The sequence below is a fragment of the Saimiri boliviensis genome, chromosome 14, assembly GCF_048565385.1.
Source record: "Saimiri boliviensis isolate mSaiBol1 chromosome 14, mSaiBol1.pri, whole genome shotgun sequence".
In the NCBI taxonomy this organism is placed as follows: domain Eukaryota; kingdom Metazoa; phylum Chordata; class Mammalia; order Primates; family Cebidae; genus Saimiri; species Saimiri boliviensis.
The window spans coordinates 10,234,283-10,253,555 of record NC_133462.1 but is presented as its reverse complement, the minus strand read 5'-3'; the positions used below and the strand labels follow the sequence as shown (position 1 = coordinate 10,253,555).

Here is a 19,273-nt window from a genome sequence, read left to right as displayed (position 1 = left end):
TCAAGAGATTGAGACCATCCTGGCCAACATTGTGAAACCCCATCTCTACTAAAATACAAAAATCAACTGGGCGTGGTGGCACACACCTGTAGTCCCAGCTGCTCGAGAGGCTCAGGCAGGAGAATCACTTGAACCTGGGAGGCAAAGGTTGCAGTGAGCCGAGATCGCACCACTGCACTCCAGCCTGGCACCTGGCGACAGAGCAAGACTCTGTCTCAAAAAAATAAAAAAGAACAAAGAAGAAAAATATGTCACATGTAATTGTGCAAGCAGCTGGTAAAATTTTTTTTTCTTTTCATTTTTTTCTTGTGTTTTGTTTTGCTTTTTTGTTTTTGAGACAGCATCTCTCTCTGTCACCTGGGCTGGAGTGCAGTGGCATGATCTCTACTCACTGCAACCTTCGCCTCTGGGATTGAGGCAATCCTCCTGCCTCAGCCTCCCAGGTAACTTGGATTACAGGCATATGCCACCATGCCCGGCTAACTTTGGTATTTTTAGAGAGACAAGGTTTTACCATGTTGGCCAGGTTGGTCTTGAACTCCTGACCTCAAGTGATCCATCACCTCGGCCTCCCAAAGTGCTAGGATTATAGGCTTGAGCCACCATGCCAGGCCTAACTTTGTTTTTTCTAAGATAACTATTGTAGAAGAAGCAGCATTTTCGTATGGACTTTGTGTTTAGCCCCCTGCCCCCGCCACCCCAATTTTATTTAAAACATTTTTTAAATACAGTGTTTTATTCACATGGTATAATCATCCAAAAAAAATTTTTTTTAACTTTTTTTGTTTTTAGAGATAGGATCTTGCTCTGTTGCCCAGCCTGGATTGCAGTGGTGCAGACACAGCTACACAATTCCCTACTGCCTCAAACTTCCGGGCTCAAGCAGTCTTCCTGCCTCAGCCTCCTGTGAACCTGGATCTACAGGTGTGCACCACCATGCCTGGCTAATCTTTTTTTTTTTTATTTTTGTAGTGATGAGATCTTGCTCTATTGCCCAGGCTGGTCTTGAATTCCTGGGCTCAAGCATTCCTCCTGCCTTAGCCTCCCAGAGTGCTAGGATTACAGGCATGAGCCACTGAATCTGGCCTAATTTTTTTTTTTTTCTTTTTTTGAGATGGAGTCTTGCTCTGTCGCCCGGGATGGAGTGCAGTGGCAAAATCTCGGCTCACTGCAACCTCCATTTCCCAGGTTCAAGCAGTTCTCCCTGCCTCCACCTCTGGAGTAGCTGGGATTACACACCACCAAGCCCAGCTAATTTTTCTATTTTTAGTAGAGACGGGGTTTCGCCATGTTGGCCAGGCTGGTCTTGAACTCCCAACCTCAGGTGATCTGCTTGCCTTAGCCTCCCAAAGTACTGGGATTGCAGGTATGAGCCACTACGCCTGGCCACCTGGCCTAATTTTTGTATCCCTTTACAGTCCTTTGTATATATACAATCCAGTGCAAATATGGGTTACATTTCTCTCCCATTTGTACCCAAAAGGGAGCTCATTATGTATTCACTGTGGCAGTAACAGAGAGTTCGCCTGTTCTCTGTGGTAGTCTTGAAGTATCCTTTGTACAGAAGCGCCACAGTTCACGTCCCCAGGAAATGCCATATTGACGCATGTTAGACCACATCCAGATTTTGGCATTCTACACAAAGCTGCAGCAAACAACTTGCTCACCTGTTTTATTTTTGTTTCTGAGGCAAAGTTTTGCTCTTTTTGCCCAGGCTGGAGTGCAGTGGTATGACCTTGGCTCACTGCAACCTCTGCTTCCCAGGTTCAAGCAGTTCTCCTGCCTTAGCCTCCCAAGTAGCTGGGATTACAGGCACGCACCACCGTGTTCATCTGGTTTTTGTATTTTTAGCAGAGACTGGGTTTCACCATGTTGGCCAGGCTGGTCTCGAATCCTGGCCTCAGGTGATCTGCTCGCCTGAGCCTCCCAAAGTGCTGAGATTGCAGGTGTGAGCCCCCGTGCACGGCCTACTTGTTCACCTGTTATTTCTCACATGTGCAGGTCTGTTTGCTGGACTAAAGCAAATGTGCATTTATAATTTGGATAGCTACTGCTGAATTGCATTCCTCTGGAGTTGTAGCAAATTGTGCCCGTTTAGACCTCCACGGGTAGTATATGCAAGTGTCTTGACTAGACAGAGGGTTTATTCCTAATGCAGTGGGTGAAAAACAGTACCCTAGGGTGAAAAATAATGCCCTACGGTGAAAATAGTGCCCTAGTGTGTGTTTTGCTGTGCATTTCTCTTATTTCAAATGAGGTTGAGCAGCTCTGGAAATACTTAAGCCTTTTGTGTTTCCTTTTCCGTGTGCTGTCTGATCATATCATTTGCCCCTTTTTCTCACCAGTTGTAATTCTTAGTGATTTCTAGAGGCTCTTTATATATGAGAGAGGATAACTTTGTGCCAGGAGTTGCAGGTATTTTCCCCAGCAAGTCATTTGGCATATGACTTAAGTTGTGGGGGGAGTGTGTGTGTGTGTGTGTGTGTGTGTGTGTACTTTTGATGAGAATGAGATTAAAATTTTTTAATGTTTTGGTATCTTTAAGCTTTTTATGTTTAAATGACTTCAAATACATAAAAAGTTTCAGGACTAGTACAAAGAGCTCATGGGAGTTCTTTACTCCTTAACAAAATGTATTAGTTATCTATTGCTATGCAGTAAATTGCCCCCAAAACTCAGCAGCTTAAAACAGCAGGCATTCACATATTTCACACTGTCTCTAAGCATCAGGAAGCTGGAAGTTAGGAGGTTCTAGCTCTGGATCTCCCATGAGGTTATAGTCATGATGTCAGCTGGGGCTGTGGTCATCTGAAGGTCCCACTGATCCAGAGAACCTGCTCCCATGCTCACTTGTGTGGCTGTTGTCAGGAGGCCTCAGTTGTTCCCTGCGAGGGCTCTCCAAGGGGAAGCACATGACACGGAGAGGTTGGCTTACCTGCAAAGTGAGTGACCCAATAGAAACAGATGAGAAGGCTCAGGATGGGAGCTGCAGGCCTTTTATAACTAATCTTGGAAGTGTCATGTGATCACTTCCGCCAAATTCTATTGGCCACAAAGACAAACAGTGGGAGGGGGCTGAATACAAGAAGGTGGGGATTGGTGGTGGCCGCCTCACACATCTACCCATGATCAGCCTTTTGCTGCATTTGCCTCGACCTTAGCGCCCTTGATCTGTGTATATTTTTGTCTGAGTCAGTTGAGAGTACATAAGTAAGTTGCAGCCATCATACCCATTTACCCCTTAATATTTTATCTGTTTATTTTTTATTTATCTGTTTATTTATTTATTTATTTATTTTTGAGTCAGAGTCTCACTCTGTCACCCAGGTTGGAGTGCAGTGGTGCAATCTTAGCTCACTGTAACCTCTGCCTCCTGGGTTCAAGCAGTTCTGCCTCAGCCTCCAGAATAGCTGGGATTATAGGAGCCCGCCACCACGCCTAGCTAATTTTTGGGTTTTTAGTAGAGACCGGGTTTCACCGTGTTGACCAGGTTGGTCTTGAACTCCTGGGCTGCAGTGAGCCACCGCGGCCAGCCTACCCCTGTTTTAGTGTAATATTTCAGCCCTGAGAACAAGGACATTCTCTTAACCATCATACGGTGAAGAAATAAAGCAGACAGCATTGACACGAGACTGTTGTGAAATCCACTGTCCATAATCCGATTTAGCCAGTTGCCCAGGGATCCTGTAATGCATTCCTGTCGGTTTTCATGTGTCGTCGGAGTGCCGCTGTGTGCAGACCACCCCCTGAGCCCTTGGAACCTGTCAGGTGGGCCAGCTCTCTTCCCCTGCTCACTCAGCGACACACCTGCCATTGGTCACCTGAGTCAATTCCCCTTTTCCTCTATTGTAAATACTCCCACAGTGGGTATCTCCACGAGCGACTACTTTAATACTCTATCACAGATTCCTGGAGGGGGAACTTCCAGGTCAAAGTCGTGAGCCTGTCAGAGTCCCCGGACCAAGCTGCCTCCCAGCGGGATGGTCCAGGGGGCCTCCCAACCAGCTGCACATAGCGCCAGGGGCTGCCCCTCTGATCCCTTCTTAGAGGTGGCAAACCTTTCAGATGTCTGGATTGATTGATTGATTGATTGATTGGGTCAGTTTGGTTCTTTAATTGCCAGAAGTTACTCAGGGCCCAGCTTGGAAGGGATGCTGAAAGGGCCCTGGGACTTAGAGGCTGAAGCTGGTGGTGAGTCTGATGTCATGCTGAGATCCCCAGCTTTGGAGTGTGGGGGTGCTGGCTGTCCTGGCCGGGTCCCCGGAGCCCTCTGAGCTCAGTCAGCTTTGAGAAACCACTCAGAAGTCACTGAGCTGTGTAAAGGCTTCAGTTCCGCCTTCCCCCACCTGGAGGGTCTGGACCAGTTTTGGCTCCTTGGCCTCAGTGTCTCATCTGTGAAACGGGTCCAGTGTTGCCACTGCTCTCAGGGCTAGGAAGAGATCACACGAATGCGTGCGGGAGGCCAGCCATCCGTGTTAGATCAGCATGAGCTGTTACTAGGGTGTAGATTCTGTGACAGTAGGTGTCACAGTGCCAGCCAAGTGTTGGGTACACAGCTGGTGCCCACTGGTTACACAGTGGCTGCTCTGGTTATGATTTTTTGGAGGAGGGCCCAGAGGAGCAAGGCGCTCTGTCTCAGACAAGCTTCAGGCAAGGTGGGTGTGCGTGTGGGGTGGAAGTAGCCCCAGATCGCGTGAGCTTGCAGGCGCAGGCTTCAGCAGAGTCTGGTGCGTCGCACGTGCAAGCACGCCTGTACTTGCAAGCTCACGTGGCGGCCAGGTGGGCCTTCAGCCATGGCCACACGGACACACAGAGCCGGGGTCCCAGGCCTTCCCATGCCGCGTCTAGAGGTCCACACGTGCCTGTGAACCCAGGCCTGGCCCTGTCCCCTCAGTGGCCATCTGTATCCTTGGCAGCCCCCATTCTGTGGCCGTCAGCCCTGAGCCATGGTACACAGCATCACGCTGGTGTCTCTCTGCCTTGACTTGGCTGGAGGGGCGGGCGGGGGCTGGCAGCTGGGACGCTGCCCCGCCTGCCCTCCTTCCCCGCTGCTGTGCTCGCCGCTGCCCGCCTGGCCCTCCTGCCTCCTGCTGGGCAGCGGGTATGGTGCCCCTGCTGCCGCTGCCACGCTGCCTCTGCTTCCTCCGCTGCTGCCACCCCAACCCCGCAGGGCTCGCCTTCGTCTGGGGAACTGCGAGGGGTGGGGGAATGGGGCAGACAAGGGGGATGAGATCGGAAGCCAGAGAAATATGGAGGAGCTGGGGTGCGGGACAGAGATGGGGGCAGGTGGGGGGGCGCCACGAGGTGAGAGAGGGAGGGAAGGACAGCCGTAGCGGGCCCCCCTCTCAGGACGGGGGTGGGCTAGGAAGGGGGCTTCTGGTGGGGATGGCTGGGGTCCCCAGTGTCTTGGGGCAGTGGGAGCCACGGTTGGTTCTGACCCTTGCGCCTCCCCTCTCCCTCCCTTCCCTGCCCAGATCCCGGCAGCGGCTCCGCTGAAGGGCCCAGGCCCCTCTTCGTCCCCATCACTACCTCACCAGGCCCCTCTGGGGGACAGCCCCCACCTACCCTCCCCACACCCTGCCCGGCCCCCTTCCCGTCCACCCTCCCGGCCTCAGAGCGTGTCTCGCCCTCCCTCAGAGCCAGCCCTGCACTCTTGCCCTCCACCCCAGGCCCCCCAACTCTGCCTGGCATCTTTGTCATCCAGAACCAGCTGGGCGTTCCCCCACCTGCTAGCAACCCAGCCCCTACTGCCCCAGGCCCGCCCCAGCCACCTCTCCGCCCCCAATCCCAGCCGCCCGAGGGACCGCTGCCCCCAGCCCCCCACCTCCCTCCATCCTCCACGTCTTCCGCCGTGGCCGCCTCCTCGGAGACGTCCACCAGGTTGCCAGCCCCTGCGCCATCCGACTTCCAGCTCCAGTTCGCACCCAGCCAGGTGCCCCACAAGTCCCCCACGCCCCCTGCAACCCTCCACCTGGTCCCCGAGCCGGCAGTGCCCCCCCCACCGCCTCCTCGGACCTTCCAGATGGTGACCACCCCCTTCCCAGCGCTGCCCCAGCCGAAGGCTCTTCTCGAGAGATTTCACCAGGTAACGGGAGGCAGGGACCGCCCACCCCACCAGCCCCCCCATCCCACCCCCTCAATCTGATGGGGGTCCCCCCACCTCACGGCTCTGTGTTCCTCCCCAGCCCTGCTGCGTCTGGACACCCCACTCCTAGCCCGTGTCCCCCACCCCTCATCCACCTGTCCCTCCTCAGGTGCCGTCCGGAATCATTCTCCAGAACAAGGCTGCGGGGGCCCCTGCCACCCCGCAGGCCTCCACCAGCCTGGGGCCTCTCACCAGCCCCACTGCTTCTGTGCTGGTCAGCGGGCAGGCCCCATCTGGGACCCCCACCACCCCCAGCCACGCCCCCGCCCCGGCACCCATGGCCACCACAGGTAGGGGAGAGGCCTGAAGATGGGTTGCGGGGCTGAGAGCAGGAGGGTGGGGTGGGGCAGGGCTGTGGGACTCAGCACAGGGCATCCGAACTCAGGGATCCAGCGGGGGTGGAGGTGGCAGGGCTGGCCCCCGATCTGAGGGGCCGGAGGGCCAGGAGGAAGCCGTGGGGTTAGGGCCGGGCCCCCATTTGAGGAGGGCTCCTGCCGTGACTGCAGGCCCCGTCTCACCCCGCCCACCCCCAGGCCTCCCTCCTCTGCTTCCGGCCGAGACCAAGGCTTTTGCCAGCAACCTCCCGAGCCTGAGTGTGGCCAAGGCCGCTTCATCCGGGCCAGGGAAGCCCTCTGGGCTGCAGGTAAGGGGCCCTCGGAGCGGGGGACGGGACAGGACCAGGAGTCTTTGGGGAACTGGGCACTGGGGCTGGCGAGGGCACGGGGGACCAGGAAGATGGGGGCAGGGGGAAGCTGGGACCGTCAGACAGAGGCAGCTGGGACACCACCAACAGCTGTGCAGGGACAGGGAGGGCAGATGACACCCAGACGGGCGGCCAGAGATGAGGCAGAAACACGGAGATGGTGGGACGGAGACGGCGCCAAGATGGCCGATGAAGGTGGCGTGGACACGGGATGGGAGGACAGGGCCGAGGGACAGGATGGTGAGCTCAGGACAGGAGAGGCGGGGATGAGACGAGACCAACTAGAGACGGAGCGGATCAGGGACCCAGAACGGAAGGGCGAGAGGGCGAGGCCGCCTGTGAGATGGAAGACGGAGGGAGACGCAGACAAGGAGACGGGCAGGTGGGAGGACCGGGGCGCAAGAGGCCAGGAGAGGCGCAGACACGGAGGCGACGGGACAGAGGGCAGACACCGAGGACGAGAGGGGAAGCCAGGAAGGGACGGGGGCGGAACGACAGGAGCCATGTGGGGAGAGAAACCGTGAGAGTCAGGAGCGCTGGGCTGGATGGTGACCAGGAAGCAGGCGTCTGGCAGAGAAGGGAGGTCACACAGACGCCCTGGGCGAGGGGACAGGACACCCAGGCGAGGGTGCCCAGCCTGCCTGTCACCCTCTTTGTCAGCTCCCCAGCCCAGTCCAGGTCTCCCCTGGGGTTCATCGTGATGGGCAGGGGATCCCGCCGCTGGGCCAGTCCCCCACCCAGGTGTGACACCGGTCCCCTGCCCCGTCGACATCCCAGGCTGGAGGGGAAGCGGGTCAGGGCGCAGAGGGAAGCCTTCTCCGAGGCAAAGGCCTCTCACTCATCCTTCTTCCCCCAGTACGAGAGCAAGCTGAGTGGCCTGAAGAAGCCCCCTACGCTTCAGCCCAGCAAGGAAGCCTGGTGAGCCCACACCCCACCCTCTCACTCCTGCCTTGTACCTTTCTGAGACCTGGGGGAGCATGGGGCCACCCTCCAGAAGCGAGGGTCGGGGCGGCGGGCCAGTGCCAAGCCCAGCTCCACCTCTTCATAGCAATGTGGTTCCCTCATAGACCAGAAGGTGGTGGAGGGATGGTGGGCTGTGGCTCCGAGAGGCTGGGGCTCAGATGGGCGGCAGCTTGGTCCATCCGGGTTGTGGGTGTGCCCTCGTCGTGTCCCACACGGCTGGGCAGGGTTGGTCCTGAGCCCCACCGGGTGGGTGAAGTGCTGGGTGGAGGGAGGGAGTGGCTGGCATGGCTGCTGGAGGATGATGGGTGGGTGTTTGGGATGGAGGGATGGGAGTCTGAGCAGGTAGACGGGCACATGCTGGATGCCAGCCTGCCCTCTCTCCTGCCCTCCTTCTACCACCAGTGTTTTTTGTTTGTTTGTTTGTTTGTTTGTTTTTTTTGAGCTGGAGTCTTACTCTGTCACCCAGGCTGGAGTGCAATAGCACAGTGTCGGCTCACTGCAACCTCTGCCTCTTGGGTTCAAGTGATTCTCCTGCCTCAGCCTCCCAAGTAGCTGGGACCACAAGCGCATGCCACCTCACCCTATTTTTAGTAGAGACGGGGTTTCACCATGTTGGCCAGGCTGGTCTCGAACTCCTGGCCTCAAGTGATCCACCTACTTCGGCCTCCCAAAGTGCTGGGATTACAGGCATGAGCCATGACGCCCGGCCCACCATAAGTGTTTTTTAAAAATATTTTTTTTAAATGCTTGTTTTTTTTTGTGGAGACCAGGTCTTACTATATTGCCCAGGCTGGTTGGTTTGTATTTGTTTTGTTTTGTTTTTGAAGATGAAGTCTCATTCTGTCGCCCAGGCTGGAGTGCAGTGGTGCAATCTCTGCTCACTGCAACTTCTGCCTCCCGGGTTCAAGTGATTCTCCTGCCTCAGCCTCCCTAGTAGCTGGGACTACAAGTGTGCACCACCACACCCGGCTAATTTTTGTATTTTTAGTAGAGATGCGGTTTCACCATGTTGGCCAGGCTGGTCTCGAACTTCTGACCTCAAGTGACCTGCCCACCTCGGCCTCCCAAAGTGCTAGGAGTACAGGCGTGAGCCACTGCGCCTGGCCTAGGTTGGTGTGAAACTCCTAGGCTCAAACGATCCTCCCACCTCTGTCTCCGGAGTACCTGGGACTACAGGCACATGCCTCCACACTCGGCTAATTTTTTATAATTTTTGTAGAGACAGGGTCTTGCTGTGTTGCCCAGGCTGGTCTTGAACTCCTGGGCTCAGATGATCCTTCTGCTTCGGCCTTCCAGAGCGCTGGGATTGCAGGTGTGAACCCCTGTGCCTAGCCTAGGAATGTGAGGGAAGTCCCCACTCAGTGCCCAGGCCCTGGGCTCCATGCTGGGAACACAGCAGTGAGTGCCAGAGTCCCTGCCCCCTCATGCAGAGAGGCTGCTGGTCTTTAGCAGAGGACGGAGTTGGGCCTGCCTGGTTGGAGACAGTCACACGGCCAATAGACAACCCACCGTAACACAGGCTACACACGCCGCCCCGTGGGAAGACAGGATCCAGCCTCCCTCCCTCCCGAAGGCTGCCCTGAGGCAGGAGGCAGGGTGGAGCCACACTGCCCCCAGGTGGCGGGAGGCAGAATAGCAGCTTCGAGGCTCTGGCCTGGCTCCCACTCTGCTCTTTCTCCCAAATGTGCTCTGGGGAGGAGTGACTTCACTTCCCTTTCTCGACCTCACCTTCCCCTTCTGTAAAATGGGGATAGCGATGGCACTGCTTTGTTCGGCTCCTGGGACTGAGTGAGACCGAACAAGCAAGCTCAGCACATGTGAGCAGCGCTGTGAAGTCCTCCCCTTCCCTGTTGTGTGCAGCTGCGGCCTGGGGCTCCGGGTTCAGGGGCCCCCCCTGGTCCTCACCCGCTCTCCCCCACCCGCCGTGTGTCACCTCTCCCCTCTCCACCCGTAGTTTCCTGGAGCATTTGCACAAACATCAGGGCTCCGTCCTGCACCCCGACTACAAGACGGCCTTCCCCTCCTTTGAGGACGCCCTGAATCGCCTCCTCCCCTACCACGTCTACCAGGGCGCCCTCCCCTCCCCCAGTGACTACCACAAAGGTAAGGCCTCCCCAGGACACAGCCCTGTATGTCCTGGGGGACCACAGCCGGAGGGGCGGTCCGCCACCAGCGTGGAGTCGTGGGTGCTCGGTGCGCGATGCTGACCCTGCCCCGCCCTCCTTCCTGCGTGTCCATCCGCGGGTCTGCGTGCCCCCGACATCGCCGCCCCTGCCTCTCTTCCCTTCCTTGCAGTGGACGAGGAGTTTGAGACGGTCTCCACGCAGCTGCTGAAACGCACCCAGGCCATGCTCAATAAATACCGGCTCCTGCTCCTGGAGGAGTCCCGGGTAGGGTCAGAGTCGCCTTCCTCGCTTCTGGGCTCCTCCCCACTGGGACATGGCCCCTTCCCCTCACCCTCTCTGCGCGCAAAGTGGAGCCCCCCCGGGAAGCAGGAAGGAGGGGGCGGGAGCTCCGATCACAAGGGGGACAGTTTGGACCCTGCGCGCACCGTCCCCGTCGCTCACGCCCCTTCCCCCTTCTTGCTGGTTCACTCTTGCTGATTGTTCTTCCCCCCCCCCCCACCCCAGAGGGTGAGCCCCTCAGCGGAGATGGTAATGATCGACCGAATGTTCATTCAGGAGGAGAAGACCACCCTTGCCTTGGATAAACAGCTGGCCAAGGAGAAGCCAGGTGAGGGGGGGTGTGAGGGGAGGGGAGGGAGAGGTGCCCCCACCCCCCCACCCCTGGCAGAAGACTTAGATTCAGGGTGGGGAGTGGGTGCGTGGCCCTACCTCACTCCACCACCAGGCGGCGCCCAGCCCCACCTTCCTGCTGCGGCTGGGCCTGCCCTGACCTCCGGCATCCGAGACCAGAGAGCCCACATCCGCCTTCCTCCATCCTTCTGTGTCCCTTTCATGCCCGCCACTCTGGGATCGGGGGAATATTCTGCCACCTGAGGACAGAAAACGGGAGAGCCGGTGCCTAGGTTGCAAAACATACAAGGTGGCGCCTACTCTTGGGTGCCTGTCCTGAGTGCCTCCTTAAGTGTCGCGCCTTAGGTGGCTCGCTGGTCTCGTCTGCTGTCTGCAGGAAACGGCCCAGGCTGATCCCAGATGCCAGAGTTTCCAAATATCCCCTTAGCCCTCCCCCACGGCTTCCCTGCTTTCTGCTTCCAGCCCCAGGCTTTTTCACCTTGAGCTCTGGACGTTAATTTTGAAAAAGCGGTCATTGGTACTTAAATGGGTGCAAAGGGGCGGCCGTAGTGAAGGAGGCAGGAGTGATTCTGAAGTCTCTAGGGCGGGAGAGGAAGGATAGTTCCTTAGGGGCACGATGCTGCAGTCTTGGTTCAAATCCTGGTTCTGCCACTTACTAACGGTGACCTTGGGCAAGTTCCTTACCTTCTCTGTGTCTCCGTGTTCTCATGAAGTGGGGGTTGTGATGATCAATTTACATTCTTTTATCTGACACCCGGGGTGCCTGATGTGTTCTGGGATCTTCTGCTTTTAGAAAGACGATGAGCTGCCCACATGCTGTCTTCTGATTTACCCCCAGTGGGTTTGGGGAAGCACCCTGTGATCAAACACACTCATATTTCTGTAGCGAAACCGATGGGTATCCAGAGTAGTTGGGATGCATCAAGACCATAAGTAACCTTATGTAGTAGGGTCCAGTGGCTCACGCCTGTACTGGAACTTTGGGAGGCGGAAGCAAGCAGATCACGTCAGGTCAGGAGTTTGAGATCAGCCTGGCCAACATGGCGAAACCCTGTATCTACTAAAAATACAAAAGTTAGCTGGGCGTGGTGGTGCGCAGCTGTAGTCCCAGCTACTCAGGAGGCTGAGGCAGGAGAATCGCTTGAACCCAGGAGGTGGAGGTTGAAGTGAGTCAAGATGGCGCCATTGCACTCCAGCCTGGGCAACAGAGTGAGGCTGTCTCAAAAAAAAAAAAAAAAAAAAAAAAAGCAAAAGCCATGTCATTTCAGACTAGATTTTGAAATTGGATACCTCACCCCCATTTTTTGAAAAATCTTGTATATACGAGTGGTGCTGTTAAGTTGAACTTTTTTTTTTTTTTTTTTTTTTTTTTTTTGAGACGGAGTTTCGCTCGTTACCCAGGCTGGAGTGCAATGGCGCGATCTCGGCTCACTGCAACCTCCGCCTCCTGGGTTCAGGCAATTCTCCTGCCTCAGCCTCCTGAGTAGCTGGGATTACAGGCACGCGCCACCATGTCCAGCTAATTTTTGTGTTTTTAGTAGAGGCGGGGTTTCACCATGTTGACCAGGATGGTCTCGATCTCTTGACCTCGTGATCCACCCGCCTCGGCCTCCCAAAGTGCTGAAACTTCTTTTTTGCAAAGACAGGGGTCTCACTATTATGCCCAGGCAGGTCTCAAACTCCTGCGCTCACGCAATCCTCCTGCCTTGGCTTCCCGAAGTGCTGAGATGACAGGCCTGAGCCACCACCAGCCTTGTATTCTTTTAATTCATTTAACTCTGAGTGAGCCCCAGTGGTTCGTGGCCGCTGTGCCAGACACGGTGGTTTAGATTTGGGGGGATCTGGGCCTCGCTGAAGAGGGTCACAGGCAGCCTGTCCAGAGGATTGGAGGGGCCAGGACGCAGCCTGGTGTCTGGGTGGCAGTCGGTGCTCCCTGCACACAGCCCTTCCCAGCTCGGTCGGGGGCCTCATCCTAACCCTGTGCTTTCTTCGCCCCTGATTCTGCAGACGAGTATGTGTCTTCCTCCCGCTCGCTCGGCCTCCCTGTCACAGCCTCTTCCGACGGTCATCGGCTCCCCGGCCACGGCCCCCCATCATCCTCGGCTCCCGGGGCCTGCTCCCAGCCCCCTCCGCACCTGCCCACCAAGCTCGTGATCCGGCACGGCGGGGCAGGCGGCTCCCCTTCGGTCACCTGGGCCAGGGCGTCCTCCTCCCTGTCCTCCTCCTCCTCCTCCTCCTCCGCCGCTTCCTCCCTGGACGCCGACGAGGACGGCCCCATGCCTTCCCGCAACCGCCCGCCCATCAAGACCTACGAGGCCCGGAGCCGCATTGGGCTCAAGCTCAAGATCAAGCAGGAAGCCGGGCTCAGCAAGGTTGTGCACAACACGGCCCTGGACCCCGTGCACCAGCCCCCGCCGCCCCCCGCCGCCCTCAAGGTGGCCGAGCCCCCGCCGCGGCCCCCGCCGCCCCCGCCTCCCACGGGCCAGATGAACGGCACCGTGGACCACCCGCCGCCCACCGCCCCCGAGCGCAAGACCCTGGGCACCGCCCCGCACTGCCCTCGCCTGCCGCTGCGCAAGACCTACCGCGAGAACGTCGGGGATCCCGGCGCCCAGGAGGGGGCGCCCGCGGGCAGGGCGCGGGGAGGCAGCCCGGCCCCGCTGCCGGCCAAAGTGGACGAGGCCACCAGCGGGCTCATCCGCGAGCTGGCGGCCGTGGAGGACGAGCTGTACCAGCGCATGCTCAAGGGCGCCCCGCCGGAGCCCGCGGCCAGCGCCGCCCAGGGCACCGGGGACCCCAGCTGGGAGGTTCCCGCGCTGCCCCCAGCCAAGCGGCGCAAGTCCGACTCGCCCGATGTGGACCAGGCCAGCTTCTCCAGCGACAGCCCGCAAGACGACACGCTCACCGAGCACCTGCAGAGCGCCATCGACAGCATCCTGAACCTGCAGCAGGCCCCCGGCCGGACGCCCGCGCCCCCGTACCCCCACGCCGCCCCGGCCGGCACGCCCGCCTCCCCGCCGCCCCTGCACAGGCCCGAGGCCTACCCGCCCTCCAGTCACAACGGTGGCCTCGGCGCCAGGACGTTGACCAGATAACACCGGGCCGGCTTCCCTTCCCCTCCCCTCCTCCCGCAGCCGCCGGGACAGCCGCGCGTCCGCCCCCAGCGTCCCGCGGACTCGAGCCGGGGATCCCCTGACGGTTTTTCTTGCCTAAGTTATTTGAGTCACAAAGGCCTCTCCTTCCCCGCCGCCTGTAGCTGGGTGGCTGGGGGGTGGGCACGGCGGCGTGGATTTCGGGGAGGGGCCGTGCTGCCAAACGTCCCCCCTGCCAGAGGAGGGGCCAATCGGTGTGTCCGTTCCTGTGTCTTCCCACTTCCTGGCACACACTGCCCCTCTGCCTGGGGGACACGCGCGCGTTTGCCAGGGATGGGGCCGCCAGGTTGATGCCAACGCTCCGGGTGCCTGTCTTGTCCGTGTGGCTTCACTGATGGTGGAGGGCGCGGGGAGCTGGCGGGGTCCTTCCAGACGGGCTCGGCTTCTCCCCACCGCCCCCAACAGGCCGTTAAACAAAACCAGAGACGGGGTGGAGGAGCCAGCCTCCCTGCGCGCTGTGCCCGCGGGCACCCGTGTGACATGCGCACGTCCGGCGCGTGACCTGTGTCCCTGTGTGTGCGTGTGCGCGTGTGTGTGTCCGTGTGCGTGTGTCCGTGTGCGCGTGTGTCCGTGTGCGCGCGTGTGCGTGTGAGAGATTTCGAACGCTCCCATCCCTCGACTTTGAGCAAAACAAGAAATTGGGGTCTTCCTCTCCCCCGACCCCCTCCCCAGCCAGTCTTCCCTCTGTTCTTCCTGCCTCCATCCACCCGCGCCAGATTTTGAAATCTCGGAGACAAAACTAGTACTGTAAGATAAAGTTTTTTGTACTGTATTTATTGTGTATAACGACTTTTTTAAAGGAGAATTCTGTACATTTAGAACTCTTGTAAATTAAAAACCAATCCTTTTTTTAAAACTGTACTCAAGCCCCCTCGGCGCATTGCTTTGGGTGTTTGAGGGTGGATCTGGGTGGCGAGGCCGCCGTCTGTGAGTGTTGGTGGAGCACCTGCAGAGTGCCACGTTCTAGCCTCGGGGTTCAACATGAACGAGGCAGGCGAGAGTTCCGCTAACAAGCCGACTTGGTAGTGAGGAAGGCAGACAGTAAACCTATGGCTGGTTGCCTCGCAGGGAGTTCGAACACGCCCAGCTCCCTCCCCGCTTGAAAATTACCTCACCAGAATATGCCCATCATCTAGCCCCGCCCTTGGAAATCCCCTCTGCACTCGGCAACTAGCCCCGCCCTTGGAAATCCCCTCTGCACCCGGCACCTAGCCCCGCCTTGGAAATCCCCTCTGCACCCGGCACCTAGCCCCACCTTTGGAAATCCCCCCTGCACTCGGCACCTAGCCCCGCCCTCGGAAATCCCCTCTGCACCCGGCACCTATCCCCGCCCTCGGAAATCCCCTCTGCACCCGGCACCTAGCCCTGCCTTGGAAATCCCCTCTGCACCCGGCACCTAGCCCCGCCTTGGAAATCCCCTCTGCACTCGGCACCTAGCCCCGCCTTGGAAATCCCCTCTGCACTCGGCACCTAGCCCCGCCCTTGGACAGCTCCTCTGCACTCGGCACCTAGCCCCGCCTTGGAAATCCCCTCTGCACTCGGCACCTAGCCCCGCCTTGGAAATCCCCTCTGCACTCGGCACCTAGCCCCGCCCTTGGACAGCCCCTCTGCACTCGGCACCTAGCCCCGCCCTTGGACAGCTCCTCTGCACTCGGCACCTAGCCCCGCCTTGGAAATCCCCTCTGCACTCGGCACCTAGCCCCGCCTTGGAAATCCCCTCTGCACTCGGCACCTAGCCCCGCCCTTGGACAGCTCCTCTGCACTCGGCACCTAGCCCCGCCTTGGAAATCCCCTCTGCACTCGGCACCTAGCCCCGCCTTGGAAATCCCCTCTGCACTCGGCACCTAGCCCCGCCTTGGAAATCCCCTCTGCACTCGGCACCTAGCCCCGCCCTTGGAAATCCCCTCTGCACTCGGCACCTAGCCCCGCCTTGGAAATCCCCTCTGCACTCGGCACCTAGCCCCGCCTTGGAAATCCCCTCTGCACCTGGCACCAGCCCCGCGCTTGGAAATCCCCTCTGCACTCGGCACCTAGTCCCGCCTTGGAAATCCCCTCTGCACTCGGCACCTAGCCCCGCCCTTCGACAGCCCCTCTGCACTCGAAACCTAGCCCCGCCTTGGAAATCCCCTCTGCACCCGGCACCTAGGCCCGCCCTTGGACAGCCCCTCTGCACTCCACACCTAACCCGACCCTTGGACGTCCCCTCTGCACTCGGCACTTAGCCTGCTCACCGGAAGTCCCACCCACCTACCAATAGCAGCTCACCCCATCCACATCCTGTTTCTCCAAATCCAACTGAACGCCTTCACTCTCTATAAAACCCCACTCCTGAGAGGAAGCTTTGCAACTTTCCTGGCACCTCTCCCTAGGATCAGAACCTTGCCCAGGAGCTGAGTACATTGGCATCTAATTTTCTTGTGCTGGCCGCAGTTTCCTCGTTTTTAACATGGCAATAAACTACAGAGAATAAACTTTTTTTTGAGACGGAGTTTCGCTCTTGTTACCCAGGCTGGAGTGCAATAGCGCGATCTTCGCTCACCACAACCTCCGCCTCCTGGGTTCAGGCCATTCTCCTGCCTCAGCCTCCTGAGTAGCTGGGATTACAGGCACGCGCCACCATGCCCAGCTAATTTTTGTATTTTTAGTAGAGACGGGGCTTCACCATGTTGACCAGGTTGGTCTTGATCTCTCGACCTCGTGATTTGCCTGCCTCGGCCTCCCAAAGTGCTGGGATTACAGGCGGGAGCCACCAAGCCTGGCATCACTTCTCTTCTAAGAACACCAGCCATATTGGATTTTTGCCCATCCTACCAGTATGCCGTTATAACTTATCTCCAAAGACCCTGATTCCTCCTTCTTCTTTTTTTTTTTTTCCTTCTCGCTTTCTTCACACCAGAGGCCCTGATGATTCCACATAAAATTACATCCACAGGCACTTGCATTAGGACCTCAGCATATTTTGAGAGGACACAACAGCTCACTCCTTAATGCAGGGTGATGAGGTGGGTGAGTGACAATTATCTGCGCTGGTTGTGTCGGGGTAAGAGAATTTACCAAGATAGTTGTAGGGAGAGAAAGGCAGATTTGTGCGTTCAGGCCTGTAATCCCAACACTTTAGGAGGTGGGCGGATCACTTGAGGTCAGGAGTTCGAGACCAGGCTGACTAACATGGTGAACCCCGTGCAGTGGCTCACACCTGTAATACCAGCACTTTGGGAGGCTGAGGCGGGCGGATCACCTGAGGTCAGAAGTTTGAGACCAGCCTGGCCAATATGGCAAAACCCTGTCTCTGCTGAAAAATACAAAAATTAGCCAGATATGGTGGTGGGCACCTGTAATCCCAGCTACATGGGAGGCCAAGGCAAGAGAATTACTTGAACCCAGGAGGGGAGGTTGCAGTGAGCTGAGATGGCGCCATTGCACTCCAGCCTGGGCAACAAGAGTCAAACTCCATTTCAAAATAATAAATTAATTAAACAAACAAAAAAAATAAGCTGGTGCACACCTGTGGTCTCAGGTACTTGGGAGCTGGAACAATCACTTGAGCCCAGGAGGCAGAAGTTGCAGTGAGCCAAGATTGCACCACTGCACTCCAGCCTGGGCAACAGAGTGAGGAAAAAAAGGAAAGGCAGATTTATGAAATAAAGTAGGAAAATACCATGCAAAGTTGCAATAGGCAGCACAGCCAGTGAGAACCTGACTGCAAAAAAGAAAGGCTTGCTGGGGGCTGTCTAGGACGGAGTTGGGGTTTTTTTTGTTTTTTTTTAGGTAGAGTTTCACTCTGTCAGGCTGGAATGCAGTGGCATGAGCTCAGCTCACTGCAACCCGGGTTCAAGCCATTCTCCTGCCTCAGCCTCCCGAGTAGCTGGGATTACAGGCGCCCACCACCACACCCAGCTGATTTTCGTGTTTTGTTTTTGTTTTTGTTTTTTTGGAGACGGAGTTTCGCTCTTGTTACCCAGGCTGGAGTCCAATGGCGCGATCTCAGCTCACCGCAACCTCCGCCTCCTGGGTTCAGGCAATTCTCCTGCCTCAGCCTCCTGAGTAGCTGGGATTACAGGCACGCGCCACCATGCCCAGCTAATTTTTTGTATTTTTAGTAGAGACGGGGTTTCACCATGTTGACCAGGATGGTCTCGATCTCTTGACCTCGTGATCCACCCGCCTCGGCCTCCCAAAGTGCTGGGATTACAGGCTTGAGCCACCGCGCCTGGCCTGATTTTCGGTCTTTTTTTTTTTTTTTTTTTTTTTTTTTTGAGACGGAGTTTCTCTCTTGTTACCCAGGCTGGAGTGCAATGGCGCGATCTCGGCTCACTGCAACCTCCGCCTCCTGAGTTCAGGCAATTCTCCTGCCTCAGCCTCCCAAGTAGGTGGGATTATAGGCACACGCCACCATGCCCAGCTAATTTTTTGTATTTTTAGTAGAGACGGGGTTTCACCATGTTGACCAGGTTGGTCTCGATCTCTCAACCTTGTGATCCACCCGCCTCGGCCTCCCAAAGTGCTGGGATTACAGGCTTGAGCCACCGCGCCCGGCCTGATTTTCGTATTTTTAATAGAGATCGAACTCCTGACCTCAAGTGATCCATCTGCCTCTGCCTCCATAAGTGCTGAGATTACAGGTGTGAGCCACCATGCCAGGCCATATATTTATTTATTTAAGACAGAGTCTTATTCTGTCACCCAGGCTAGAGTGCAGTTGTGTGATCTCAGCTCACTGCAACCTCTGCCTCCCGGGTTCAAGTGATTCTCCTGCCTCAGCCTCCCTAGTAGCTGGGATTACAGGAACGTGCCACTGCACCCACCTAATTTTTGTTTTTTTAGTAGAGATGGGGTTTCACCATGTTGCCCAGGCTGGTCTCAAACCCCTGACCTCAAGTGATCAACTGGCCTTAGCCTCCCAAAGTGCTGGGATTACAGGCGTGAGCCACTGCGCCTGGCCCTATTATATTTTTAGAGATGAGTTCCAGCTCTGTCACCTATGCTGGAGGGCAGTGGCACAATCATAGCTCACTGCAGCCTTGACCTCCTGGGTTCAAACGATCCTCCCACCTCACCCTTCTGAGTTGTTGGGATTGCAGGTGTGCTCCCTTGCGCCCGGCTACATTATTTTTACTATTTTCTTATTTATTATTTATTTATTTTTTTTTTTTTTTTGAGACGGAGTTTCACTCTTGTTACCCAGGCTGGAGTGCAATGGCGCAATCTCGGCTCACCGCAACCTCCGTCTCCTGGGTTCAGGCAATTCTCCTGCCTCAGCCTCCTGAGTAGCTGGGATTACAGGCACGCACCACCACGCCCAGCTAGTTTTTTGTATTTTTTTAGTAGAGACGGGGTCTCACCATGTTGACCAGGATGGCCTCGATCTCTTGGCCTTGTGATCCACTCGCCTCGGCCTCCCAAAGTGCTGGGATTATTTATTTTTATTTTTAATAGACATGGGGTCTTGCTATGTTGCCCGGACTCCTGGCCTCAAGCCATCTTCCCATCTTGGCCTTCCAAAGTGTTGGGGTTACAGGTGTGAGCCAGGGCACCCGACCTAAATTATTGCTAC

The 19,273-nt window shown here is 57.0% G+C and overlaps 1 protein-coding gene across 1 annotated transcript in view; it reads left to right on the top strand.

Moving 5' to 3' along the window:
• BICRA (BRD4 interacting chromatin remodeling complex associated protein) overlaps window positions 1-14,580 on the top strand; it is a 29,213-nt gene extending 14,633 nt beyond the window's left edge. Inside the window, 9 exon segments of the mRNA XM_039466705.2 lie at window positions 5,475-5,667; window positions 5,670-6,085; window positions 6,255-6,435; window positions 6,679-6,788; window positions 7,705-7,766; window positions 9,766-9,914; window positions 10,107-10,201; window positions 10,442-10,544; window positions 12,575-14,580. Coding sequence (XP_039322639.2) covers window positions 5,475-5,667; window positions 5,670-6,085; window positions 6,255-6,435; window positions 6,679-6,788; window positions 7,705-7,766; window positions 9,766-9,914; window positions 10,107-10,201; window positions 10,442-10,544; window positions 12,575-13,662 — 2,397 coding nt within the window. The 3' untranslated portion in view covers window positions 13,663-14,580.
• The last annotated feature ends 4,693 nt before the right edge of the window (window positions 14,581-19,273 follow it).